Raw genomic sequence first — 26,499 nt, 5'->3', positions numbered from 1 at the left:
TGGCATGGCAGGGTGGGGTACGGACCTGCAGGGGGACAGCCCTTTGTGCATCCGAGTCAGGGTGGTCCAGATGAACAGAGTGAGTGGGAGAAGAGAACTGCCATAAAAGAGTCCTTGGTATCCCCTTGTGGTACCCGGCGCTGGCTGGTAGACCATGGGATTGGGGGTGGCTGTGCACATGGAAGAGCCTTGTTGGCATCAGCTGCTGGGGTCGCTTCTGTGCAGCCAGGCCTCTTGCCTGTGGAGCCACTCAGCAGCCTCTACCCCAGGAGGCCAGGCCCAGAGTCCTTACCTTCCTCCCACTCCGTGGGCCCATGGGCTGGCTGTGGGGCCGGCCCCATTGTGTCATGGGCCAGTGGGGCAGGAGCCCACTGCCTTCTGGGCAATCAAGGAGCTTTTTAAAAAGCCAGTCAGTCTTCCTTATTAAAAAATAAATTAATTAAATAAAGATGGGGATTGGCTGCAGATAGGGATTTGTGTCTCCTAGTCTTTTCCCTAAACTTTGTTTTGACAAGAACACCACAGAGGTTAATAATGTACCTTTTCCCACTTAGCATATGGCAAACACCATTTCATGCCACTGACACAGCTTCCTCCTTTATTGGCTCTGGTGGCTGTGTGACCCCATCCGCTCCATATGCTGCCACTGACCCAACCATCCCCTTGTGTATGATAAGCACTTAGCCTGTTCTTGATTTTTCACTCTTTATAAACAACTCTGATAAGCAAAATTTTTGAGGATCCATTATATCCTTTGGGATAAATTCCTAGGGGTCGGGCCTGTAGGTCAAAAGATGTGACATTCTGAGGGCTTTCGGTATGTTTTGGCTAGATTCACCTATAAGCATGAGTCCTGGAACAGGAGGAAGGGAAGACAGACCCACAGTGCTGCTGTGTCTGGGGTCTGTGAGGATCTGGGAATGAGCCACCATCTCTGCATTTTCATCTACGATCACCCTCAACTACAAGAGTTCATTGTTTGGAAGTCTTATGAGCAAAAGCTCTGGGGGAGGGTCTGGTAGTAGATGTGGTGCTAAGATGCACCTGCAGTCTATGCCACCAAATATGTCAGAGACTGGATGCTTGATGCTCCCCTTCCCACCCACCACCCTTTCTCTCTCACATTCCCTCACTGCCCCACATTCAGGGACAGGGACAGTGTTCCCAATTGGGGTAAGGAATGAAGTGGTGAGGTTGATGCTTTGCCAACCAGAGCAGAGCTGTTTGGCTCTAGGGGCAACACATTTTTTTCTTTCCTGCTTTCAAGATGGTCTGAGAATGGATCCTCTAATGATTGCTCAGAGTTTACAGTTTGCTATCCCAAACTTATCCTTGCAACAGGATCAAAGATGTTCTCATTGCCCAAAGCATGGCCTCATCTGGTGCCATGTGGTAGAAGCCTGGCATCCCTGTGAATGATGGTGGTGGTGATGGTGATGGTGGTGAAGGTGATGATGATTGGTAATGATGGTGGTGAAGGTGATGATGATTAGTGGTGATGATGAAGGTGGTGGTGATTGGTAGTGATGGTGGTGAAGGTGATGATGATTGGTGGTGGTGATGAAGGTGGTGGTGATTGGTAGTGATGGTGGTGAAGGTGATGATGATGAAGGTGATGATGATTGGTGGTGATGGTGGTGAAGGTGATGATGCTGATGGAGATAGTGGTGATATTGATGGTGATGTTGATAATGGTGATTGTGGGGATGGTGATGATGGTGATGATGGTGGTGGTGGTGATGGGCAGACTACATGTTCACTGAGTTAGTGCTCTTGCACCCCTACAGGTGGAATGTATTGATGAGCATCATGCCAACAAGGCCCTGGAGGAGGTAATTCACTGGGTAGTTTCTCTCTAAAGGACATGAAGCAGAACACACAGAGATGGTCCCATCCTCTCCTGTGGGATGACTGGATAGAAGCCTTGGTGGAGGCATGGAGGGTCAGAACCAGTTCTTGCCCTATTCTATGAAGCCAGAATCCCCCAGGTCACAAAAGGAGTCTGTGCCCAAAACATTCATTTATAAATCAAGGTGCAGACAGCTTAGAATACAGGTTCTCAGAGATGATAAAGTTCCAATGCTGGCTGGATCCCCAGGCTAATCTACCACAAGCCATCTTTTAAAATATTGTTCCTTCAATTATAAAAATATTAGTCACAGCAGAAAATTTGGGAAGTACAGAATTGTCTACCAAAGAAAATGTACCTTCTTTTATATTCCTTCAATCTGCCAGTCAGAACCAACAAGAACATCCTGCTTTAGAGTAACAGCAATGCCAGCTGCGTGCACTTGGATTTGCTGGACAAAGGCTTGGAGTAGTTTTTCTTTGCTTCCTTCAAATCTCCCAGGAAGCAAACATGACCCTCCTATTTAATGGTTACTTGTTTGCCTTCTTCCCAGAATCCCCGGCTCCTGAGCTTTGCCCGCAAATGGCTGTCCGGTCCACAGTGCGACTGCTATACAGGGAGGGACCCAGGCTGCATCCTGACAAAGTGGAGAGACAGTGGGAGACTCTCCCCACTTATCACGGCTGTGTGCCTCCCTGTTCCCTTTCCCAGCCCACGAGGCGACGGGCTCTCGCAGCCAGCCTGCCCCCAGCAGTGACCGTGCCCCTGGCTCCCGGTGGCCTCTGCAGCCGTTGCTGCAGCCCGACTGTGTGCATCCTCCAAGCACCTCCAACCAGGAGCCGGGCCTGGGGCCTCAAGTGTGCGCACCCAGGAAGCCAGCTGGGCACAAGGGCACCTTCTCCAGATGCTCCTGACCATGATTTCTTTCCTCTGTGTCGGGCACTTTGCCTGCACCAGCTCCCGTTAGCCTTCTCGACTCCCCTGTGAGGCAGATACCACAGTCACTGCCATTTTCAGATGAGGCTAGAGGCTCAGAGAGGTTGAGAAGCCTCTGCTCAGTCACACAACACAGCTGGCACAGGCTGGAGAGATGGGCCCCCCGCCGGACTGTCTGGCTCTGAAGCACAAGGCTGCACGCCCTCCTGATGCTTACCCCACAGCCCTGTTCGAACAGGAGCTTGTGTTTGGGCTGGGAGGCCTGACCTAGAAGCACTAGCTGAGAAGCGGTGTTTCTGGAACATCTTCTACTTCCTCTGCTCTCTCCCCACAGCTGATGCCGCTGCTGAAGCTCCGGCACGCCCACATCTCCATATACCAGGAGCTGTTCATCATGTGGAACAGTGAGGTGGGTCAGAGCCCATGCCTTTGGGCTCGGCTGGCATTCAGTGCCCCCAGGACCAAGCGAGCTGAGCACAGGGCACCCCAGCGCTGTTAACCCCCTGAGCAGTTGTGACCGTGACTCTAAATGTGGCTGCCCCTGACTCAGCACTTCCTGGGGCCCCCGGGGGCTCTCTGGGGGTCATCTCACATGAGCCTCCAGTAGTCTCAGCCTAGGGGGGTTGGTGTACGACTTTAAAGAAGAAATAGAAGCTAAGAGAAAGATGTCTGTCCTGGTTACCCACCCAGCCCTTGGCGCAGCCAGGAGGAGAGGCCTGGCAGCCTGATGCCGGTGCCCTGTGCGTTCAGCCTCTGAGCTCATTCTGCAGCCCGAGGCTCAGGGAGTCTAGTCCGCCCTCTGAAGGTGGAGCTTTTGACTTTTGTAGAAGGAGCAGCCCTTAGGAAGCCAGTCCCCGCTTTTCCCCCTTACGTGCCATCAAATTGTCCTGGGTCCCTGGACCCCCGACTTCTGCAGCTCCCGTAGCTTATTAAGCTGCATGGTTATCCTCAGACCCCCGGGAGATCTGCAGGGTTGGAAGTACTATCCTCATTTCCCTGGGGCTCAGAGAGGTTAAGGAGCTCTCTAAGACCACACAGCCAGTGACAGCTGAGTGGGGAAAAATAACAAAACAAACAAATACAGCTAAGTGGTGGGATTCAAACCAGGATGTTGTAAAGCCCCCATGCCCTATGCTTCACCCCATAGGCTGTATGACTTGTCTTTACAGGGATCCAGAATGTAGCAAATTATTCCAAACGGGCCTGAGATGCAGGGGGAGGTCTAGCTGGGACAGTGCAGGCAGCCTAGAGGTGAAGAGAGGCGGCAGGGCTTCTTGGCCAGTGTTGGCCCATCATGGGAGCTCTACATTAGCATCCTTATCTGGGGTGCACAGCCAAGGGTTTGAGCAGGAGTGGAGGGTCCCCTCGTACACGTTCTCCCTCTTCAGCTGGACCCTAAGGAAAGCCGTAGGGAGGGGCCATCTCTGTGTGCACCCCGGGTATTTTTTGAGCACCCATAACACTCTCAAGGAGGCACAGAAAAGCCAAGAAGACATTTCACTGTGGAAGAAGCAGCAAGGTCCGCTGCGAGCCCTGAGTTGAGGCCCCTGACCTGGTCTCCTGGAATTCCATCCGGGGCCAGCGCCTCTGGGGGAGGAGACGGAACAACGCTGAGCCCTGAAGAATGAATAGTTACCCTGGGAAGCGACGGGGTCCCAGGCATGGTGGCCAGAAGCCCCGGAGGTCCAGGCTGCTCTCAGAAACGTCTGAGGGGCTTAGTGTAGACGGAGCTGGGGTGGAGGCAGAGGAGAGGACAGATGAGCCAGAGGCTGAGCACCTCAGGAGCCGCTCTTGAGGGGCACTCCTACCTCACCGCTGGCAGTGCTTCCAGAACCACCACAGAGGGTGGCCCAGTGGAGGGAAGCCCTGGACCAGGTAACCTGGGCTTCTGGGGGCCAGGACCGCGGCATCCGGCTAAGGCTTCATGTCCCCACCAGATCTGCTCTCTGTTCCTCTGCCTGGTGATGGACTATAACGATGGAAGCTTCCAGGAGATTATCCAGAAGAAGAGGGAGACAAGGACAATCATTGACTCTGAGGTAAGACAGGCTCTCTAGGACACCAGGCCTGGGGACCACCTGGGTCTTGTATGTCCCAGGCTCACTCGGGTGCCAGGGGGGCAGAGGGCAAGGTAGACGCTACTGGAGTCTGGCTTTATTTTTTCTTATATTTACCTGTGGAGGTGTGTGCATAGTATAAAGTGCACAAGACTTAAGTGCACTGCTTGGTGCACTGTACCTGGGCATACACTCATATAACCTCCTGCAGATCGAGATGCAGAACACTCCAGAGGTCCCTGTCCATGTCTGCGGTTGGGTTTCTGCCTCCAAAGGTCCTTCTACCTGCCCTGAAGTTCCCAGCACTGGACTCACACACATGTCATCATTTGTGTCGGATTTCGTGCACGAGTGTATCAGGAAATCATCCCTGCTGGGGCTACGTGCCCCTAGTCTGTGCACAGCCTAGTGCTGTGAGCGTGCAGCCTGTTTCCGGGGACTCATGAACAGGGTTGCCATGAACACTGCTGGGTGTGCGCATCCTTTCTGGATGCATCCCTAGGTGTGCAGTTGCTGGGTCATAGAGCTGGTGTATGTGTAGCTTTAGTAGATATTCCAATTTCCAGGATCATTTAGTTCACTTGGGGTTACTCCCAGCACAATTTGTAAGCATTCCAGTTCCTATTTCCTGGCCAACACTTCAGTCTTTCTCATTTTAATTAAAAATTGCATTTTAATTTGAGTTACTTTTTAAAATTTTTATTTATTTGAGAAAGACAGAGTGCGCGTGAGAAAGAGTGCAAGTGAGAAAGCACGAGCAGGGGGAGTAGCAGAGGGAGACAGAGAAGCAGGGAGCCTGATTCAGGGCTGGGTCCCAGGACCCCAGGATCATGACCTGAGCTGAAGGCAGATGGTTAACCAAGTAAGCCACGCAGGCGCCCCTTTCATTTGAATTAAATTCACCATTTAATGGTGCTTTTTAGCCATTTGGATTTTGTGTCTGTTCGAGTCTTGTGTGCATTTAAACATTGGGGTTGTCTTTTCTCACTGGTCTATAGGTTTTGTTCACATATTATGGATGCGGGCATCCAGACTGCCTTCTCCCAGACTGTGGTTTGACAGTTCATTTTTTTTTTTGACAGTTCATTTTTTAAACCATATCTTGATGAAAAGAACTTCTTAATTATAACAAAGTCCGTTTAGCAATGCTTCTTTATTTGACAGCGCCTTTGACCTCATGTGAGAGCCTGTTCTATCCCAAGGTCATGAAGATATTTTCCTGTTGTCTTTTGACCTTGGTCATTTCTGCTTTCACGCTAGGCCTATGATCTACCTGCTTTTGCTCTTAGCACCCCTCTGCTGGGGTGGGGGTGGGTCTCTGTGCACCACCTTGCCCCCCTGAGGGCTTCTGAGGGGCATGCAGCTCCCCTCCCAGCGTGGACCTCAGGGTAGGCTCTCCCCTTAGTGGGGTTTCAAACTTTGTTAGTGGTAGAACCCTTACAAGCACAAAATGTTCTCAGAAACCCAGTAAGGAAGGCAAAGCTACTGTAATCAGGGGCGTGGGAGGACTAGTGGAAGGTGGAGTGGGAAGAAGCCTGGGGTCCTGTTCACTCAGCCCCTCTCTGACGTGCCTGGGTGGAATCTAGGGTTCCTAGGAACGTGGTTTGAAAATCACTGTGCTGGAAACTAGACGGATCTCATGTCTGACACAAAGTGTTTCCAGAACGTTCTTTGTCAGAGCTCTTCTCATTCTGATGACATAGAGAGGCAAGCCCAGAGTCAGCAATAAAGGCTTCGATTATCTCTAACACCCACAAGGCCCATTGGCCCCAAGGGGTGGGGCACAGGCTGGGGTGTCTCTGGCATGGAGACCAGGAGTGTGGGGTCTGGAAACTGGGGCATTGCCCTGGCTAAGATGACTGTACCGCCTGGAGAGCTGCGTACACTTTAGCCTGAAGGGAACCTGAAGTACAAATGTCTTGCACTGGCTCTGAGTTTTTCTGTAGCTGTGGACCTGTTTTAAGAAGTGAGGAGAGAATGTGCTGTGACCTTGCAGGCTGCTTTGAGGGGTCGCTGTCCTGCTGCTGGGAGACCCCTCGCATCCTGGCATCTCTCACTTTTTCTGCAGTGGATGCAGAACATGTTGGGCCAGGTGTTGGACGCTCTGGAATACCTGCACCAGTTAGACATCGTCCACAGGTGACCAGGGGGTGGGGTGAGCAGGCTGCTTTGGGACAGAGGGCACTGAGTCCCCTTGGTCGTCGGTACCCCCCGGGCAGGGCCGGGGGAGAGAGGTGTGGCTGGGGTCAGTGCAGCACCTTCACAGAGCACCTCCCAGGCTTGAAGAGCATGCCACCCCCTCCACGTCACCTGCAGTGATTCACCAGCTCTGTCCAGTGTACACTGACCCGGGCAGGTGGGTTCTAAAGTGCAGGGAAAGCAGCCAGATAACAGCGCTCGGAGGAAGAGATTAGGCTGCGTGCTGTGGCCTCCGGTCTGAGCTTTAGACCCACCTGCAGCCCGGCTTCAGTCGCGCTCTGGCATCCATAGTCCAAAGGCGCTGGGAGTGGCTTTGGTTTGGGTGAGTATCAGACCTGCAGGAGGACAGAGAACCACGTGGACCATCCGGGCGAAGACAACGCTTCCAACTTAGTGTTAATGTCAGTGAACAATACAAAATGGTTGGGAACCTGGTCCCAACACAAATGCACCCCCAAGAGGTGGAAGGGAATGAAGGAGATGTTAATGGAGAAGCTGCAGGATTAGGTGTCTTCCTATTTGTAGTTGGCTTATTGTCTTGCCACTTAAAATAACTGAGTATATTTTATTTCTGTAGGAAACGCTATTTAAAAAGTGGGCTGCAAAGGGGGCGTTGTTGAGAGAGGAGCAGGGCTGGATGGGGTGGGGCACAGAGTGTGAGGATTGAGGGGTGCTGGCCCCCAGACCAAAGTCCTGCCTTTTGGTTTCAGGAATCTTAAGCCCTCCAACATAGTCCTTGTCAGCAGCAACCACTGCAAATTACAGGACCTGAGCTCCAACACAATGATGACAGACAAAGCCAAATGGAACATCCGTGCGGAGGAAGGTGGCCAGGGGTCCTCCCAGGCTGCTGGACAGCAGTGACTAGGGAACAGGGGGTGGGGAGTGGTCACCCGGGTGGGGTCAGTCACTCCTAGAGCCCAGAGGCAGTGACCCAAGCTGGAACAAGGCAACCTCAACCTCCACTTGCTCAGGAGGCCCCCACAGACCCCCATGGGCTTATGTGGGCTCCAAAGGGACCCCCTTTCCCAAGTTATAACTGAGCAGGGGGGTGGGTGCAAGTGGGGCTCAAGAGACACCCAGAAAATGTTAATCTTCATATGGAAGGAGAAGAACGGCCTCAGAAGGAGATGGGGGCTAGTGGGTGCCAGGCATTGGTAAGAGCCAGATTACCTTACTGAGTCCTAAAGGTCACCAAGGAGATGGTAGACGTGGGGCAAAGGGAGCTGGGCTTGAAGCCATACCAGCTGTCAGAAAGCAGAGAGTAACTGTCTTGAGAATTTCAGAGTCCCACGTGCACAGAATAAATGGACGGATGGATGCATGGACAGACAGACAGGTGGATGGATGGATGCACAGATGGACAGACAGGTGGACAGATGGGTGGGTGGATGGATGAATGCACAGATGGACAGACAGGTGGATGGGTGGATGCATGGATGCATGGACGGACAGACAGGTGGACGGATGGGTGGGTAGATGGATGGATGCACGGAGGGACAGATGGGTGGGTGGATGGGTATGTGGGCAGACCTCCTAGATGTGTGCGGGGGGCAGGGGTCCCTGGAATCCACCCCGTACTATTTGGCTGGGGAAGGAAGGTCCAGAGAGAGGGGGCTGCCTGAGGTCTGTCAGGCACTAACACTGATGGCCCCGCCCTTGTGGCTCGTTGTCTGGGGTTCAGGTTTAGGGACTAGGATGGGGCAGCTGGCATCTTGCCTCCGGGTTCTGGCCTTTGGAGGAGCAAGGTGTTTGAAGAGCGTAGAGGTTCCAGCCTCCCTGGCACATGCCCCTCTGGACCATGTCTGCGCCCTCCTGGGCCCATTGAAGAATGCGTGCCCGCCCGGGCCAGCCTCACTGGCTGAAGACCTGGCCCTCTTCCTTTGACTCCATAGATAGCAGCTCCCTACTTCCCCTCGCTTGCTGAGCCACTCGCTCCCCCAGGGGCACGGGCTCACCCATCCGACACCTTCTTCTGCCCACAGACCCTTTCCAGAAGTCCTGGATGGCCCCCGAAGCCCTTGACTTCTCCTTCAGCCAGAAAGTTGATATCTGGTCCCTAGGCTGCATCATTCTTGACATGGCCAGCTGCTCCTTCATAGATGTGAGCTGCCTTCTGTCCCCCATGCACCCGGACTCCACACCCCACATCCCCAAAAGCCAGCCCTGCCTACTTTGCCTCAAAGGGGCTCACTCTCTCCACCTGCATCCTCCTGCCTTGCTCTATGCCTCCAAGGGGCTGTGAGGACCACCCCACCCCACCCCTGCACCATCCAGCTGCTGTGCAGACCCCCCCACCACATACAGCTGCTGTGCAGACCTCCTGCCCTATCCCGGCTGCTGTGTGGACCCCCTGGCCCCATCTCAGCTGCTGTGCAGACCCCCCCCCCATCCTGGCTGCTGTGTGGACAACCCCCTGTGCCCCGTCCCCACTGCTGGGGCACCCACACTCACCCTTGGCATGGTGATGACGTCCATGGTTGAGACATTTAGGCCCCAGGGCTAGCCCTCACGGGTGGGGGAGGAGGGGTCCATCCCTGTGCTCTCCCTACCTCCTTATGGGTGAGAAAGTGAGTTGAGGTGCACAGCGGCCCCAGCAGGAGGTAGGCCACGGGAAATTGCACCTCGGTGGGCCTGACCACACAGGGGCTGTTTATTGTCACCCAGGGACCCCAGGTGGCTGTGCAGCCTCCTGGCCCCAGCCTCCTGCCTCTGGCCGTCTTGCTGGCTCACCCTGGGGCACCATTGGGTTGGGCCAACGGGGCAGTGTTGTGTCTGTGCAGAGAGCAGAGGGCCTGCTTCTACGGAAGTCCATCAGGAGCCACCAGGACAGCCTGCAGGGCGTCCTGAAGACCATGGAGGAGAAGAAGATCCCGGATGCGAAAACCTTCGGGTCACTTTTGCCTTTGATGCTGCAGATCAACCCCTCAGAGCGAATAACAATCAGGTGAGCTCAGGGGCCAGCGGTTCTCTCTGGCCATCTCTCCGGCGGAGTACCTGCCACCTGGCATTTTAACGCCACAAACACACCGGTTCATCCGTGGACTGCCGGCTTTTCCAAGCATGGGCATCCCGAACTGCAGCTGCGGGTGACCTGGCACGCACACCTTTGAGCCCTGAAGCCAACAGAACCGATGGCTCTCCGTCGGGTATGGAGACACGGCCCTGAGGGCCAGGAAGACGTTCTAATTGTATGTTATCCTAAAATGAGAAGCAAAGAAGGAACATACGACCGTGAATCCAGCCTGGGTTGGATTCACCTTTATGCTAATAGAGTTGTACAATCTGATTTTTCAATATATTTTAGGGAGGAAGGGGCACACACGGGCAGAAGTGCAGGCGCCTCAGCCCTGCCCAACATCACCCCACCCCCGCCCTGGGGAGCAAGCCCGGGGCCCCTCCGGAGGTAGGGCTGCTGGGGTGCCAGCTGGGCGTGCTGGCAATGGTGGGAGAAAGGCTGCCTAGTGGAGGCCCAAACAGGAGGGTGACGGACCTGCATTGGCCAGCCTGCCTGCGAGGGGGCAGGGGCCCAGCAGAGCCCAGCGGCATGTCCCCTCCCCTCCAGGGAGGTGATCCACATCACCTTCGTGATCAGCAACTTCCAGTCTTCCAGCATAGCTGTGACCCTGCACCGGCAGGTGGTGCCCGCCTTCATCACTGACCTGCTGCTGGACAGCAACATCGCCAGCATTTTAGGTAATGGCGGGGATCCAACGGGGGAGGGTCTCAGCTCCGGGGGGCGGTGCTTGCCCCCCCAAACCCAGGCCCCTGGACTGCTCCTGACATGTGGCCAGGGGGTCAGAAGGCTTCCGAACTCCACTGAGGGTGCTGCCAGTGACCTGGCACCCTACTCGCTCACCACACAGCCCCATGTCTCCACTGAGTGCCCCCGCCGGGGGGTTCCTCACAGCTCCCAGCACCATGACCACACAACCGCCACTCCCCAGGTCTTGGGTCTCGGGGTGGGTCTAGAGGCCACCTTCAGGCTCGAGACCAGCTCCTTGCTCGCCCCTCCTCTCCGTCTGTGGCTCCCTGCCTGGCCACCTATGACAGGGGACCCTCCCCGCATCTGCCACCTCCGCCCCCACGTCTGGGGAGGGGATGCTCACAAGGCCCTAGCTTCTGTTTCGCTGGGTCTCATGGCCAGGGCTTTGGAGGCAGGCAGGCAGCTAGGCCAGTGGAAGCTCATCACCCATGAATGAGTGGCCTTGAATGAGTCATTTGCTCATGTGGAGGAAGGAGCACCACAGGGCCCATTTGTGGGATGCTCCGAGGTGCACGGTGCCCAGACATGAGTGGAGCAGGGGTTCTAAGTGGGACGAGGAAGGGATCTCCAATGTGCACAGCTGGACACTGCAGCTTGTTTTGGGGGCTGGAGTCATTTGTTATAAGTCAAAGGCCAAAGGCCCTGCAGGGAGGCTCAAGAGGAGCAGCAGAAAGAACCTGGGCTTAGGGGAGAGCTCTGGCCATCTTGAGCCTTGAGTGAGGCCCCAAGATGGGCTTGGGTTGGACTCTGGACCAGCTGCTAGGCCTGCAAAGTGGGGGTGGTAAGAGCCCCACTCACGCCCTGTCACATAGATGTGTGAGCAGTGTGGTGCCTGTAGATAGGCGCCAGGTGCCCGGCCCTCAGGAGGGTCCCTGAGCCAGCCGGGCTCCTCCCATGCTGTCCTGTCTCCTGCAGAGGTGATGCAGAGCTTCTCCAGCAGACCCGAAGTCCAGCTCAGAGCCATGAAGAGGCTCCTAAGAATGCCTGAGAATCAGCTAGGTAGAGACCCCGTGCGCCCACTTTCCCCAGCTGCTCCAGGGCACACCCTGCGGGATGGCCCTTCACACCAACCTGTCCTACACCTTTGAGCCTTATGTCCCCACCTGCTTGAATGGACAACCTGGAATTCACGTCACCCCTTTTACCCAGCAAAGGGAGAATGGGGTGGCTCGGTACCGTTTGTTTGGGAGTCTCCAGGGCATCGCACACGGGCCCCCAGACTTCACATGGTTTTCACGGATTCTGAGTAAGGATCCCACATCTCCCACCATTTCTATCGATGGCTGAGTCGTTGCCAGTTGCCCGGGATTATAAATGGTACTGTACTGACCACCCCGGAGCATAGGATGTGTGCCTAGATGCTCAGGGTGTGAGCATTTCATAGTTTCACAGATACCACAGATTGCTGACCAACTTACCCACCTATCATATCAAGAGTGCAGGACACGCTGTCTTCCCCATACTGTCCAACAAGGAAAACTCCTTTCTTTTAAATTTTGCCAAAATAGGGTTTCATAAAATCTCTCCATTCAACTTGCCTCACCAGCCTGAATATTCTATTTACTCATCCATCCGTCCATCCATCCATCCATCCGTTCTCCCCATCTAACTATCTACCCATCTGTCCATCTGTCCTTCCACGGAGGGTCTACTCCTGTGGCTGGGGCATCGGAGATGGCAGAGGCGCACACTGGCCACTCGCCTTTCCCCCTTTTTCATCCTTGACCCCTCCTGGAGCTAGGCTGGGAGACTGTGCCCCAGAGCCACCATGCCCGCCCCAGCCAGCCTCGTTTGGGGGCAGGTTAGCTGAGCTGGGCCTGCAGGTGCCAGTGTCCTTGTTCTGGCTGTTCTCACTGCAAGCCTATGATGGACGGCTTGTGCTCCCCACTCTTCCAGGGTGCAGAGACCAAGGGAGGCAAATGAAGCAGCAGTGGGGAAGGAGACAGGACCCTCAGCCACCTGCCACCGCCTCCCACCCCCTCCCCTGGGCAGTGGCAGAGGAAGGTCCGTGAGACACACAGATGCCCACACTCAGGGCAGTTAGGGCCACGGGCTTGAGGCAGACCGGCTGGGTTCAGAGCAAGTACTTTCATGTTCCTGACCCTGCTTGTTCACCTGTAAGGGGGTGATGGGAAGCTCCACCTGAGAGAGCTGCTGGAAGATGCCCGTGGCAGACACATAGTGAATGCTCATCGAGCATGTTCTTTCCTCACCTACTCATCCGTCTGGGGGCCCATGTGCGATGCCCTGGAGACGCCCGGCACTGTCAGGTTCCCTGGCCTGGTCCGTACACCCTTCCTGCCCACCCCACTCCCTAGGCCAAGGCTCACCTTGGTACCCCGCCCTGGCAGGCCTGCCGTGGCCCATGGAGGTGGTGGAGGTGCTGGTCACCATCATGAAGCAGCACGAGAGGATCCTCGACATACAGCTGTATGCCTGCTCCCTGCTGCTGCGCAGCCTGGGTCAAGGTGGGTGCCGAGCCGCGTGTTGACCCTGCATACTGTTCCCAACCCAGCTGCACAGTGCCACTTACTCACCAACTGTGTGGGCTGGGTAGATGCCTGCCCCTTCTGTCCTTCACCCTGTCACATAGCAAGCCCTTCCCGGGACCTGCTCCAGAACAAGGCTGACCTTGGCTTCCTCCGTGCCAAGTGGGGGCCCTGCCCCCCCACCAGGGAGGGAGCACACCTACAGGTTACCTGCCCCATGATCCCCAAGTTTGCGAGGTAACCTTCCCTTGGCCCGAGCAGCACTGGCGCAGGACCCGGCAGCCGAGGTGCTGAGCAACAGCTCCGTCATCTCCGTCCTTCTGAGCATCATGCAGAGCCACCCCAATTCAGAGCCGCTCCTTGTCATGGTCTACAGCCTGCTCACCATCATCTCCAGCCAGGGTGGGTGCGCCTGGCCATCCCCACTCAGCCAGGGCTAGGGCACAGTGGGGGGACTGTGTCTGCTCCCCAGATGGCACAGGTGCACTGCCTTTGGTGGGTCTGTTCCACATGCTTGCTCTTTTTTTTCTCTTGATGGAAAGCTTCCGTGTGACGGTCAATTGTTCTCCACAAATGTGCAGACATCAACCGGGTGCCAGGGACCAGTGTGGGCTTCACACTGCCATCTCCCGCCTTGTTCATCTCCATTTCTCAGAGCACTGGGGCTCCTGAGGCCACTGGCCTGGCAGGCAGTGGGTCGTACACAGCTTACATTGCTCCCACCCAGCTCCTCGGGCCCAGGGATACTCACCTGGAGGCCCGTGGCCAGGGAGACACCAGCACTCTGCTCCTCCCCACACCTGACAGGAGCCCACTCTGGGGGCTAAGCAGGGGCACAATGAACTGGCATGTTAGAACAGCAGGTGTAAATGAGAGCCATCAGGCAGGAGGCCCAGGCCTGCTGTGTGTGGCCCCAGCCCCATGGAGGAATGGGCAGTACTGGGACTGGTGACCCCAGGGACGGACCACATTGTCTGGCTTTGGGGCCCCACACTGGGTATGAGCCCAGAGTGGACACCCAGACACGCAGGCTGCACGGGCCTGCTGTGAGCAAGGACAACAGAGGGAGGTGATGCACAGGGAAGGCTTCCTGGAGGAGGGGGTTCTCCATGAGCCTAATTACAGGGCTCGCCCACAGAATCAGCCTCAGAGAAGCTGCAGAAGGCTGGGCTGTTTGAGCATATCCTGGAGCACCTGAGCACCTTCCCCACGAACAGGGACGTGTGCATCAATGGCCTGAGCCTGCTCTGGGCCCTGCTGGTGGATGGTGAGGGGCCCTCCTCCTGCTCTCCTGCCTGGGGCTGCTGTCCTCGCCATTCCCTCATCACCTCTGAGACTTCAGGGCCTCCACGGCCGCCCCTTCCATGCTTCAGGACCAGGGCCCACAAAAGGCTCTTCTGCGAGCCTGGAAGCAGACAAACAGCAAGGAGGGGAGGAGGGTGGGCTGCAGCCAGTGGAGCAGGGCCTCCTGCCCTGGGGGGTCCCTCTACTGCCATCCATCCTGGGGTGGCCTGGGCAGCCCCTGGTCTCTGAAGGCAGCTGGGCATTAGCATCCCTCCCAGGCTGTGCTGCATCCTCCCCTCCAGGCCCCGTCTCCCCAGCAGCCAGCTGAGCGTTTCCCCTGGGAAAGGGAGCTCCAGCCACCAAGAGCCTAGGAAACCAGAGAGTGCTGCCCACACCCAGCAGGCACAGTTCCCAAGACCCTTCCGGCCAGTAGTCTTTCCCCTCCCCCACCAACTTTGACTCTTGTTCTTGGTGGGGGAAGGAGGGGTGTGGGGCCATGTATACAGCAGGCACTTGGCAGCTAGGTGTCCCCTCCTCTCTCCCGTCCTGGTTCCAGCTATCATTGTGGACAAGACCCCTTTGGAGAAAGCTCCAGCCCTCGTTGCTGAGATGCTGGCCACCTACCCCAAGGACGTGGAGATGGCGGAAGCAGGCTGTGCAGTCTTCTGGCTGCTGTCCCTGCTAGGTGAGCAGCTGGGCTGAGAAGCGGGGCCCACCCACAAGGCCGTGACGCCTGAACGAGGCCCCCTGCAGGTTGCATAGAGGAGCACCAGTTTGAAGACGTGGTGGCACTGTTCCTGCAAAGCATCCAGCTGTGCCAGGACAGAGTCCCACTGGTAAACAACGCCTACCGGGGACTGGCCAGACTTGCAAAGATGTCAGGTGAGCCTGGTTGTGGACGGGGTACCACTAGGAGCTAGGGGCAGAGCTTGATAAAGCATGTCCAACCAACCCCAAAGCAAACACACATGTGAAAAATCAAGAAAAAGAACAATCTGTAGTCCCTTCATCCAGAAGTTGCCATGGAGACTCGTCATATACTTTTTTCTTAATGCTCTACTGATAGTCTTTCCCTGTTCATGAATACATATTTGGTCTGCGCAGGTAATCCTGTAAGTTTAGCTTATCAAACACCCCAAGAGACAGGTCCCACCTCCTTAACAGCTGGTTACTTGGTGCACAGCGCCTGGCACTGTGACTGCTTCATGGCACCACAACCCCTCAGAGACATTTGGGGCCTGGGCACTGGGCAGGGTTGCCAGCTGGTGTGTGAGGGGTGCTTCAGTCCCCCCAAGGTCCAGGACAGGTGTGCAGGGTGGGCCAGGCCAGGCTGGGGGCCAAGGGCCAGCCAGGCCTCTGTCCACTTCTCAACCTGAAGCTGTCTGGGCCCTAGGAAGGGAGCACAGCCACCCTCACTCCTGGGAGGGAGGTTCCAAGGAACTCGGGCAGGGTCTTCCTTCCTGGTTAGACACCCAGGGCTCCAGACCCATTCCCCAGCCTGAGGTCCTACCAATGCAGGTGTGTATCAGCTACTGAGGTCCTGAGGAACCTGGCTTAGCAATGGAGGAGGGGTGGTCAAGCCTGGGACCAGTCTGGGAAAGAATGGGCTTTGCCCCCTATTGGCTGGGACACTCAAGTTGTCCCACTTGAGCATCAGATCCCCAGGCCTCCAGCCCTCAGGAATTGGTCTAACCCTAACAGGGTGTACGTGCAGCTTTGGGGCTCCCCTGGCACCCACCCTCTAGGCACTCTCTGCAATGCGTCCCAGCACTTCTTGTGCCCACGGGCTGGGACCACCCCTCTGGCAGGAGCCTTTTGCTGGGAGAGGGAGGTGGGGACATGCTGGCCTCAGATGTCCCTAGGGGATAGGAAACTGTGGCCTCCCCTGCCAGTGGCTGAGGTCCCTGCTATCCTAAGCGTGTTGGGTTTTCTCAATGACCCTGAAAACTCGCTACCACCGTCACCCCACTTCCCTCCAGAGCTGGCAGCCTTGCACGTGGTAGCAGCAGAGGGCAGTAGCGGCCTCAACCTCATCAAGGAGACCTATGAGCTCCACAAGGATGACCCCGAGGTGGTAGAGAATGTGTGCATGCTGCTGGCCCACCTGGCTTCCTACAGTGAGAACCCCCTCTCCCCACCACCCCTCCCAGCTCTAACCGAACTGCAACATCCTGTCAAGAGAACTCACTAGGCACCAGGAACCGTGCCCACCCGCTCCTGAGCCCCCGAGACAGAGCGTGGGGCACACCGAGCCTGAGCCGGATAGGCCCAGCCTTGTCACACTGGCCTCCTCAAAGTGCCCCGGCCGGGGTTGGGGGTATCAGGTTGGCTGTGCCCTGACCTAAGGACCCTCTGCTCTGCCCACAGAGGAGATCCTGCCTGAGCTGGTGTCCAATGGGATCCAGCCCCTGGTCCAGGAGATCAAGGAGCGCTTCACCTCCAGCCTGGTGAGTATCAGCAGGGACCCACAAGCCAGGGCTCCCACCTGCCCCTCAGCCAGATCCCAGGGGCACTGAATCCAGTGGCTCAGAATGAGAGATTTTGTGTAGCACAGACTCAAATCTGTATATGTGGTTTTTGATGACTCCTTCCCTAGTAGTGAGTCCATGTCTCTGACTCTGCCCAAATGCCCCAAACCTAAAGGGTGGAGACTTTCAGACCTCTCCACTGAAAGGCAGATCATCACAAAAATACCTACTCCTAGGCCCCCAGAGTGTCCACAGCAACAGTGCCTGCTGGTTGTCTCTTCCCAGGAGCTGGTTTCATACGCAGAGACGGTGCTCCTCAGCCTAGAGGCCAACACGCCACCAGGCTCCGCGGGAGGAGAGTCAGGCCTGCCGTGAGGCGGCAGGCCCCCCGAAGCCTCCCACCCCCTGCCCCTTCTCTCCTGTCCTTTCTTTCCTTGTACATCCCTGGAGCTGCCCAGTGAATGGTTTTCCTTAGGGTTGGGGGGGGAACGTCACTTCACTTTTCTTGGGGATGAGGCCCAAGGCTGGAGCCTGGTGGGGCTCTGCGGGCTCGGATTGGCAGGCGCCACACAGGCCTTGGCCCTGGCCCGCTCAGGGAGGCAGCTGGACACAGTGGGCCTTTGGGGCCATCCTAAATGAGGGAAACAGTAACCTCCACAAACTTCACCTCCAGTAAAAACCTGCATTTATGTTAAATGTCCTCAGTGGGGTTGGGCCTTCGTTGTGCAGCGGTCAGGTGGCCCAGGGTTTCATGCACCAAGTGCGACTCGTAGCCCCCCGATTGTTCTCAGAAAGACCAGCACACCTGGGGTCAAACCCATGGGATGCTCCAGCCCAACGGCTGGGGGTCGGATCGACACGTCCATCTTAGAGGGGGAGAGGCGCCACCTCTGGGAGTGACTGCTGTCACTGAGCATAGACAGCCTGAGCCTCGCCGCCACACTGTGGGCCCTGCCCTTCTGTTTAAACTTGGTAGGTCTACACACGGGCGGGTGGGGGGGGGGGTGCACGGGGGTGAGAAGGGGATGGCGCTCTTGGAAAATCTCCCTAAGTCCAAAGGCAGCCATAGCCGACTCCGAGACAGGGCCAGGTCCAGGAGTCCAGCAGAGTTCTTTACGTGATCGGACTCAGAGGGAAGAGGGGCCTCCTCCGAGGAAGGCGCTGCAAACCCAGGAGTGGGTACTTCCCACCCCTGGGACCAGGCAAGTCCCTGGCAAGGCTGCTGCCACACTGCAGTGGCAGCAGGTACCTCCCTCCATCAGTCCCCATCAGCCACCTCTGGCTGTGCCCAGGACAGACGCTCCTGCCCATGCTGCCCACCCTAAGTCCCGGACTACACGCCCTGCCACCAGGACAGTGAACGTGTTTCGACACAGCTGCTGCTCTGGGGAGACCCAAGCTGTCCCATGCTTGGTCACAAGCGCCTGTGGACGGAGACACTGCTGCTGTCTGGAGTGGGGGCTGTGGGGTGCCTGTCCTGGGCCGTGCTCTCCCACTCCTTCTTCACCAGGATGTACAGTCTCATTGCTGCCTGGGCATCCTGAATCTAGGGGACACAGAACATTACTGTGACTGTCTGAGCAGGTGACACGCATGGCTACAGACCACCCAACCCCACAACTGCCAGGCCCGAGGACCAGACACACACACGAAAAAGCCAAGCCAGGCAGCAGTTTAGGGACTCGATCTTGGCCAGGCTTTGGTGACCCTGGTGCCTCACTTATGGGGGAAAAAAGGAACCCAAGGAAGGGCAAGGACAGACACACGGACACGTAGGCGGGAAGACATCTCTGAGTGTGATGCCATGATGTGGGGGCTGGATTCCAGGGGCCAGCAGCCTGGCACCAGCACTCCTTAGCCCCCACACTGCAGCCTGTCACCAGGCCCAGGGACTAGCTGGGGCCATGTCACCCTAAAAGACCTTCAACCTAGGTGGGGGACTTTTTCTCCAAAAAGCTGCAATGATGGTACTTTTTTGTGTTCAAATGTTAATTAGCTAAACGTAAACAAACATTCAGAATTTAAGAACGCTCTGTGAGCCTACTGTGCCATCTCACTTTTAGGGACCAGAGGCCTCCTACAACTAAGTTATCCAGGCCCCTGACAGGGCACCTTGGCTGTATGGTCAGGGATGGCCCCTGATCCTGAGGACAGTCCCCCCAGGTCACACTTACCGAACAGTGCTCTGCCTGCTGCACCTGGATCCCCAGGATTCTCTCTGCAAGCAGCTTCAGAGATGGCCGCCCACTCTGCCAGGGGAGAGGGTAAAGCACACAGCCACACTGGGGTGCAGGCCTTTGCAGGCTCTGCCCTAGGGCTGCTGGGCACTGCACTGGGCAGGGAGTTAGGGGAGTCACCTACTGAGCCCCAACCCAGTGCCCCTCGATGTGCCTTCACCAGAGGTGCCGTGGCCTCCAGGGCTGGTGACACCTGCAGTCAGCCCGGAGAGGAGGACCCAGGCGGAGTCTGCATCTCTCTTCTAGCCTCAGGCCTCCTGCTACAGCAGATCTGAGGGCGGCAGCTCCCCTGAAATGGTGGGGGTCTTCTTGCAGAGATTGGGGCTGGAAGAATCTGCTCCTGCTCACATGGACCTCTGGGGGCAGCCCTCAGCAGAACTCTATACTTTTTTTCCTTTTAACCTTTGAGTTTCAAAACTTAAGACAACCCCAAACCAAAACCAGAACCATTACACAAACCAGGAGAACAACTGTGACGTATAGAGCCCCACTCATTGTAAGTACCTTCACTTGACTCTTGAAAGGTTTGTATTTCTGTGTGTCCCGAATCTTCTTTTTTGGGTGATCAAGAAACAGTACCTGGAAGAAGAGAAGAAGGATGGTCACTGTTGTTTGAGCGTGGTGGCGGGGCTCCCTCCTGTCAAGGTGCCTCTCAAGGGACCCTGATGCAAAACACACTCAGGTAAAAGGGGACTGATATGAACTCGGACTTGTGATAGAAAGCTATCACGCTGTCTGAAGACCATGCCCAACCCTAAGAACCCCATTAATAAAGCCTCAGTCTCAAAGCCAGGGAAACAGGAGACCAGCAGCCACCACTTGACCAGCGAGCACAGTGTTCTTGCATTGTCAGCGGGTGTCACACAGGCAGGATGTCGGGGGGATAACAGATTGTAGCAGCTCATCCTACGACCTCAGGAGAGGGCTGGACACAAGTGCGCCCACGTCACCAGAGATGGGGCAGGCACAAAGGGGCTGCAGGACCAGTAGGGAGGTGGCCACTAAGGGTCTGTAGCACCGCATTGCAGTGGGCAGAGGACCTGCCAGCAGTTTCAATACTTCAAAATTTCAAAAGGCAACATAGGCTGACATTCCAGGGTGCCTGAAATGTCTGAGAACCCCAGGGTTCCATGGAAACGCCATGCCCAGAAAGGGCAGCCTCCCACTCTGCCTGCCCTGCTGCTTTCATCTAAGGTGGCTCAGTTCCTCCCATAGCAGAGACCCTCAAGGAGCAGAGGCTGGATGTCACAGCCTCTGGGGCACCAGAAGTGGCCCCTTCTGGGGAGATAAGAGGAGCCCCAGACGGCCCAGTGGCTGTGGGGGGAGTGGCCCTAGGGGACGCTTCCCCACAGACGGCGCTCTGACCTCTGTGGAGTCCCAGGCCTGGCCAGTTGGGTGGAAGCTGCAGAGGCAGCAGCCTGGCTCCCCTCCATGTAATGTGCTTGAGCAGTGGGCATGTCGCATAACCCACAGCACCTTGCTTCCAGCGCCTACAACAGGAGCATGAAGGCCTCAGACGCCTTTTAAAGAACTGAAAAATGCCTAGCACTACTCCCAGGACGGGGGAAGAACTCGCTAAGTTGCACCTGGTACTGTGACTATGGCCTACAAGCCCCTCCACGGCATGAGGCGTGCACGCAGCAGGCGGCAGTACCTTCAGGTCGTTATGCAGCGCATGTCCGACCAGAATGCGGCCCTTCAGCATGTCTGCCACCTCCTTCTGAACGACTTCGAATTTTTCTCCTGACAAGCAGAACGAAGAAGTGGTTTTTAGCAACGTGGACGAGGGTGGGCTTTCAGAAGCACTCAGGGCCACCCAACAATAATTTTAACTGTTGAATCTTGTAAGAATCAGGCTGGGATTTCAAGCTTTCCAACTGGAAATAAAAACAAAAATGGTCCTTTACCACGGATGGTGAGGAGTGCTGCTCCAGACACTCAGCCCCACAGGGAGCAGCGTGCCTGCTCTCCTAGCAGATGCCCTTGGGGTCACCCCGCCCCCTCCTCCAAGGGAAGGGTCGGGTCACCCCGTGACCCCGCCTGTCCCCAACAGAGGAGATGAGATCAGGGGCAGCCCACCTTGAGCAGGACCTGTCAGGGCCTGGAGCTGAGGGGCTGGTCAGGCTGCAGCACCACTTGTTGGTTGGATGTACAGAGGGGACCTGAGAGCTGCAGAAAGGAGACTGCATGGGGCAGAAGGGACAGTGACCTCGATCCTGAAAGCTTCCAGGACCTCTCCAGGTCCCTAACCTCGGAGTCACCCTGGGGGCCTTTCTGTTCTTCCTCCCCCACACCCAATCCATCAGAAAACCTACAGACTCTGCCTTCAGGGTGCATCTGGGTTCGGGCCGCCCCCCCACCAGGTCACCACTAGCACATGCCTCCTCTTCCTATTTCCACCCTCATGGGCCTAGGAGCCTATTTTCGACACCACAGCCAGAAGGAACCTGCTAGAAGCTGAGCTGGGCCTCTCACTGCTCAGACCTTTGCATGGCTTCCGAAAATCCTCACAAAGACGAGACCCTGTAGGGTCTACCTGCTCTCCTGCCCCCCTCACCAGCATATACTCTCTGGGTGACACAGAGGCAGGGACACAAATGTGCCCAAGAGCCATCTGAAAATGGGTCACCCCTCGGGACTCTTGCTGTGGCGAATGCTCCCAAAAGAAAGGGGACATAGAGAAAAAGAGGGGGTACCTGGCTGGCTTGGTTGCTGGAGTGTGCAACTCGATCTTGGGTTCGTGAGTTTAAGCCCCACACTAAGTAAAGAGGTTACTTAACAAAATAAAAAGGGAGAAGGGAGGGCAGCCCGGGTGGCCCAGTGGTTTAGCGCCTGCTATCGGCCCAGGGTGTGATCCTGGAGATCCAGGGTTGAGTCCCACGTTCGGCCCCCTGCATGGAGCCTGCCCCTCTCTCTGCCTGTGTCTCTGCCTCTCTCTCTCTCTCATGAATAAATAAATAAAATCTTAAAAAAAAAAGGGAGAAGGGACTCAGGCATTGCTTCTCCTCTGTGCTCATGAGCTGGGAGGACCCACCCTGCTTGAGGTTTTCTGGCCGGATCCCGCTGACCGCCGTCCTGTAGTCCGTCACCGGCTGGGTGGGCTTGACGTACTTGTCATAAACACACTTCCCATATTGGTTCACAATAGACACTCGGGCAGCGACGCTCTCTTCCCCCTTGGGGCCCGCGCCCACCATCTCACAGTCCATGGCTAAGGCTCTCGTCAGGCTGAAAGGAACCAAAGATTCCAGTTTAACCAACACGGCAGGACCCAGCAATCGGCACCTAAAGTTCTCCGCCCCTCACCACTGCTCGAGGGACCAGCTCTCTGCGCTCAACGCTCCTCGCAGGACAGGGTGGCGCCTGCCTGATTCAAGTCGGGGAGGACAGAGCTCCTTCCCCAAACCCTTGCCCTTTTGGGCTCAGTGCTGCCAGGGGCCCCGGCCCTGTGTGCATACCCGCCGAAGGCCTGCTCCTTCACCAGCGTGGTGCTGCTCTCGCTCTGCCCCAGCTGCTGTCTTGCTATCCTGGCTGCTTCTGGGCCCATGGCTGCTTCAATATCCGCGGGGTCAACATCATCAAACCAGATGTCTTCTCTAAAAGGCAGAGAACAGGGACGTCTGGGTGGCTCAGTGGTTAAGCGTCTGCCTTTAGCTCAGGGCGTGATCCTGGAGTCCTGGGATGGAGTCCCACATCAAGCTCCCTGCAATGGAGCCTGCTTCTCCCTTTGCCTATGTCTCTGCCTCTTTCTGTGTCTCTCATGAATAAATTAATAAAATCTTTTAAAAATAAATAAATAAATAAAAAGGCAGAGAACAGGCCAGGCACGCTGGTCAGTGGAGGTGCTGGTACAGCTGGGGGTGGGGGGGGGGCACCCAACGGCCCAGCTACTCCTGCTGTTTGCCCAGCATGGCACCCTGCTTTTCTTTTTAGTTACAGGATGAGCTCATTATCCAGAAATTAAGAACTACAAGTAAACAACAAGGACGTCAATTACAAACATACAACCCAGGTATAATGAGTACTAACTTTTTTCCCCCCATGTCGAGGAAGTAGTAGGTTCATCATGGAACATTTAGTAAGGAACATTTCCAAGGAGTAGGAAATGGAAACCCAGACATCCCTGCCCAGCTCCCCCCACTTCGCCCACCAGCAACCTCTAGTGTCGTCACATCGAGGCCTCAAGGCTAGATTGCACACGCAAGGGTGACCATTCCCACCTGGGAAACTCGGTCTCTCGGGCTCAGCTAAATGCCTTTTCCTTATTAGAAATCTCTTCCTGACCCCACCTCTGGCCACGTTGCTCTGGCCCTTTGCTCCCAGAAGCTTCTCCCTCCTTGAGTTTATCCTGACCACACTTACAGAATCACTGGAGTAATTTCAGTTTGGTGGTCTCTCCTGCTTGACTGTCAGCGTCAAGGGGGAGGGCCCTGTCGCACCTGCTCCATTTCCAGGTATCCCTGGCACAGTGACACATGGCCGGCACTCAAACCCCTCCTTCCTGGAACCTTCAGCAACCCAGGCGACTCACCACCAGCCTGACTTACAACCATGCCACTTCCAGCCAAGCCACGCAGAGGCAGCCACTGGCTCTTGGTCTGCCTGCCCCACGTGAGTGATCCACACAGGGTCTACTGAGTAACCACCAGGTGCTGAGCCAACACATTGCATCTCATACCCGTCCCCCACCCCCAGTATCACAGATGACCATACTGAGGTCATGGGATGTCAGGAGCTTACACCAGAGCATCTGACTTGCAAGACGCAGAAATTGGTTTGAAACTCAGGTCTTTCTGGCTGTGGCATTCATTCATCCCACATATCTTTACTGGAGGCCTACTAAGGGCCAAGCTGCTCTAGGCCCTGGAGATTCAACAGTTATCAAGCAGGGCCTTTCCTCACTATGGCTTTATCCTAGGGGAAATGAGTGATAAGCCAAGAAATAGCAGTGGGGTAAGGTGATGGAGGGAGTGCAGAAGCCACCAGCCTAGGCCTCCCTGAGGACATAGGCCCCCCCTCTGCAGCACAGGGGGGTGGAGGTGACCAGCTGGGTCACCAGAGTTTGGCCCAGGCAGACGCCACCTGTACTTACTTGGTGGGCAGGGCCGGGGTCAAGGCCACAGGCACCTCCTTAGCTTTCCATTTCCACTTTCCACACTTGATGTCTCCTCCTCTTGGAGAAATGTCACTGTTTGTCCTTTTCTTGGCTCCTTTCTCACTGTGCTCTGCTCTGCTGGCCTTTGTGGGAGGTGCTGGCACCTTCCTTTTCCCTGGAGATCCTGAAGCAAGAGAGTCACTGCCAGTGGCCCCTGGGTCTGTGGTCTTCATCTCCACCTTACTTCTCTGTGCTTTATCTAGGATCGCTTTTCTCTTTTGTTGGGTAATCCCAGGCTGCTTTTTGGAATCTGTCTGAGAGACGAGAGGCTTTTCCGGGGCTTGTGTTTTTTGTTTCAGGAGCTAATAGGACCAAAAATAAAATACAGGACACATTTAGATTTGGAAATCACAAACAAGAGATTGAAAAGCCTTACGTGTGTACATACACTCGTATGCATCAGTCACATCTACGTATGGCTGCTTCCACCATCACTGAGATGCAGTTCCAAAGGGTCTGGGAAAAGCCCCTTATCACTCCCATCTGAAGTTACACACGGTGAAAGTTTCCTGGCTTATCTGACTCCAGTGCATGATTTGAAATCTGCTTCCTCGTTCCTACATTTCAAACTGTGTCTGCATCTTAAGTACCTATTGAAGGAACAGAGACTTCAGTCTGAGCCCAAGGGGACGACAAGCAACCTGTTTACAGTTACTTCTCCCACAGACCGGGCCAACCAGCTGCAGTATGGAAACCACTTCCTTAACAGGATCTCTCGGTTTGCTCTCGCCAATGGGGTCTCAGGAAGGGGAAGGGGCGTATGTTCCACAGAGAGTGTCTGTCAAACGTGGGGAGGCTGACGAGCGGCCAGCGGCCTTACTGCTGCTGTTGTGCAAGGAGGGCTCTCGGGGTTCTTCCAGCCCAACCTCCCGGCGGTGTTCCTGTCCCCAGCACGGCTGTTCTCAACCACAGCGACGCTGGTCACGTGGCAGTGCGCTGGGGCACGATGACCTGGGTGCCTACTCACTTCTACACACGTTTAGGAACGGAGGATTTACTTTCTTATAGGAAGTAGAGAAGATACGATGTTTCCCCCATAACCACCATCCTTCCCCCTCATTCAATCTTGCTTTACTTTCTTTGCAGAAAGAGAAAGGCAGAGTCACACCCCAGGAAATTGCACAGAACCCGGGGGGTTTCCTGAAGGAAGCTCATTAGGCCTGTCCCCCGAGGCAGGCGGTCGGGGCCTCCCATCCCAAGACACCGGCCGTGGAGGAGGCTCCAGAAGCCCGGAGGCTGTAGAACAGAGTCCAGGAACCCGTGGAAGGCTCTGCAGGTCACCAGTAGCGAAGCACACACGACGCCGAAGTGTGAATCTGCACCCCGGCGCCCCGTTTTCACTAGCCGATCCCTTAAGCTCCGGGCCTGTTTCCTCAGCAGCTAACTCCAAGGGCGGCCTAGCGAATTTATGACTGAACTACAAGGAACAGCACGCGGCGGAAAGGAACATCCACGGGGGAGCTGGGCCTGGATGCCCAGAGGCGGCAGGCTCGCGGGAAACGGGCACGTGCAGGGGCGAGGCCGCGGGTCCACGCCGTGCGAGGGCTGGGGGCTGGGGGCTGGGGCCTGGGGGCACCCTCGGTACCGCGGGGATCCCGCCCGCCCGCCCGGCCGGGGCCCCACGTCGCCCTGCCCTGCCCTGCCCTGCCCTGCCCTCCCCTGCCCTGCGCCCTCCGCCCTCCGCCCGCGGGGCCGCCCAGTCGCACCTCCTGCAGCGCCCTCCAGTTTCGGGAGAAGTCCTCCGGCGCCTCTGGAGGCCGCCCCGCGACGACCCTGCGGCCGCCTCCCGCCCCCTCGCTCGCTGCTCGCCGTTTGCTCTTCCAGAGTCTCTTCTTCCTGCTTTTCTTCCGAGGCAGCTTCAGGCCGAGGCCCGGCTCAGCCTGGGGGTCGCCCGGGGCGCGCCTGGAGGTCAGCGCCTTGGCCATGCCGGGGGCGGGGGGGGGGGGCCGGGGCCTCTCCGCCCGGGCCCGGAGCCGGGCTCTGCCCGCCGAGCTCAGGCCCGCGCCCCCGGCTCCCCGCACGCCGCCGACGCCGGCCTCCCGCACCCCGGAAGCGACCC

General features: G+C 56.5%; 2 protein-coding genes across 3 annotated transcripts in view; one reads left to right on the top strand and one right to left on the bottom strand.

The window, feature by feature from the left end:
* The window catches only part of STKLD1 (serine/threonine kinase like domain containing 1), a 23,613-nt gene extending 2,422 nt beyond the window's left edge, over nucleotides 1–21,191 (top strand). Inside the window, exons 3-20 of the mRNA XM_072778599.1 lie at nucleotides 1,788–1,832; nucleotides 3,120–3,194; nucleotides 4,723–4,824; nucleotides 6,911–6,981; nucleotides 7,752–7,867; nucleotides 9,027–9,145; nucleotides 9,825–9,988; nucleotides 10,349–10,447; nucleotides 10,607–10,737; nucleotides 11,723–11,806; nucleotides 13,159–13,275; nucleotides 13,558–13,698; nucleotides 14,435–14,563; nucleotides 15,137–15,265; nucleotides 15,334–15,462; nucleotides 16,560–16,697; nucleotides 16,948–17,027; nucleotides 17,334–21,191. Of these exons, the coding sequence (XP_072634700.1) occupies nucleotides 1,788–1,832; nucleotides 3,120–3,194; nucleotides 4,723–4,824; nucleotides 6,911–6,981; nucleotides 7,752–7,867; nucleotides 9,027–9,145; nucleotides 9,825–9,988; nucleotides 10,349–10,447; nucleotides 10,607–10,737; nucleotides 11,723–11,806; nucleotides 13,159–13,275; nucleotides 13,558–13,698; nucleotides 14,435–14,563; nucleotides 15,137–15,265; nucleotides 15,334–15,462; nucleotides 16,560–16,697; nucleotides 16,948–17,027; nucleotides 17,334–17,423 (1,959 nt within the window). The 3' untranslated portion in view covers nucleotides 17,424–21,191. The remainder of the gene's footprint in view (nucleotides 1–1,787; nucleotides 1,833–3,119; nucleotides 3,195–4,722; nucleotides 4,825–6,910; nucleotides 6,982–7,751; nucleotides 7,868–9,026; nucleotides 9,146–9,824; nucleotides 9,989–10,348; nucleotides 10,448–10,606; nucleotides 10,738–11,722; nucleotides 11,807–13,158; nucleotides 13,276–13,557; nucleotides 13,699–14,434; nucleotides 14,564–15,136; nucleotides 15,266–15,333; nucleotides 15,463–16,559; nucleotides 16,698–16,947; nucleotides 17,028–17,333) is intronic.
* On the bottom strand, nucleotides 17,717–26,499 carry REXO4 (REX4 homolog, 3'-5' exonuclease). 2 transcript variants are annotated; one of them, XM_072778600.1, is made up of 8 exons: nucleotides 26,147–26,499; nucleotides 24,378–24,742; nucleotides 22,744–22,881; nucleotides 22,320–22,513; nucleotides 20,940–21,028; nucleotides 19,790–19,864; nucleotides 19,223–19,297; nucleotides 17,717–18,594 (listed from the first exon to the last, which is right to left on the bottom strand). In XM_072778600.1, exons 1-8 carry the CDS (start codon nucleotides 26,363–26,365, stop codon nucleotides 18,463–18,465), a joined length of 1,287 nt encoding a protein of 428 aa, XP_072634701.1. In that variant the 5' UTR covers nucleotides 26,366–26,499; the 3' UTR covers nucleotides 17,717–18,462. The 2 variants fall into 2 exon arrangements, with proteins under 2 accessions (XP_072634701.1, XP_072634702.1); XM_072778601.1 differs by lacking the exon at nucleotides 26,147–26,499 and adding an exon at nucleotides 24,829–25,082.

The sequence above is a fragment of the Canis lupus genome, chromosome 16, assembly GCF_048164855.1.
Source record: "Canis lupus baileyi chromosome 16, mCanLup2.hap1, whole genome shotgun sequence".
Lineage (NCBI taxonomy): Eukaryota > Metazoa > Chordata > Mammalia > Carnivora > Canidae > Canis > Canis lupus.
The sequence above is the reverse complement of the archived record's forward strand: the minus strand, read 5'-3'. Positions and strand labels throughout refer to the sequence as shown.

Excerpts from the sequence above, each read along its gene's own strand:
- REXO4 (XM_072778600.1), bottom strand. The coding sequence starts at position 26,365 with ATGGCCAAGGCGCTGACCTCCAGGCGCGCCCCGGGCGACCCCCAGGCT. Across the intron at positions 22,882-24,377 it reads ACCCCGGCCCTGCCCACCAA|AGAAGACATCTGGTTTGATG; the intron begins GTAAGTACAGGT and ends TCTGCCTTTTAG. Across the intron at positions 22,514-22,743 it reads AAGGAGCAGGCCTTCGGCGG|CCTGACGAGAGCCTTAGCCA; the intron begins GTATGCACACAG and ends GGTTCCTTTCAG.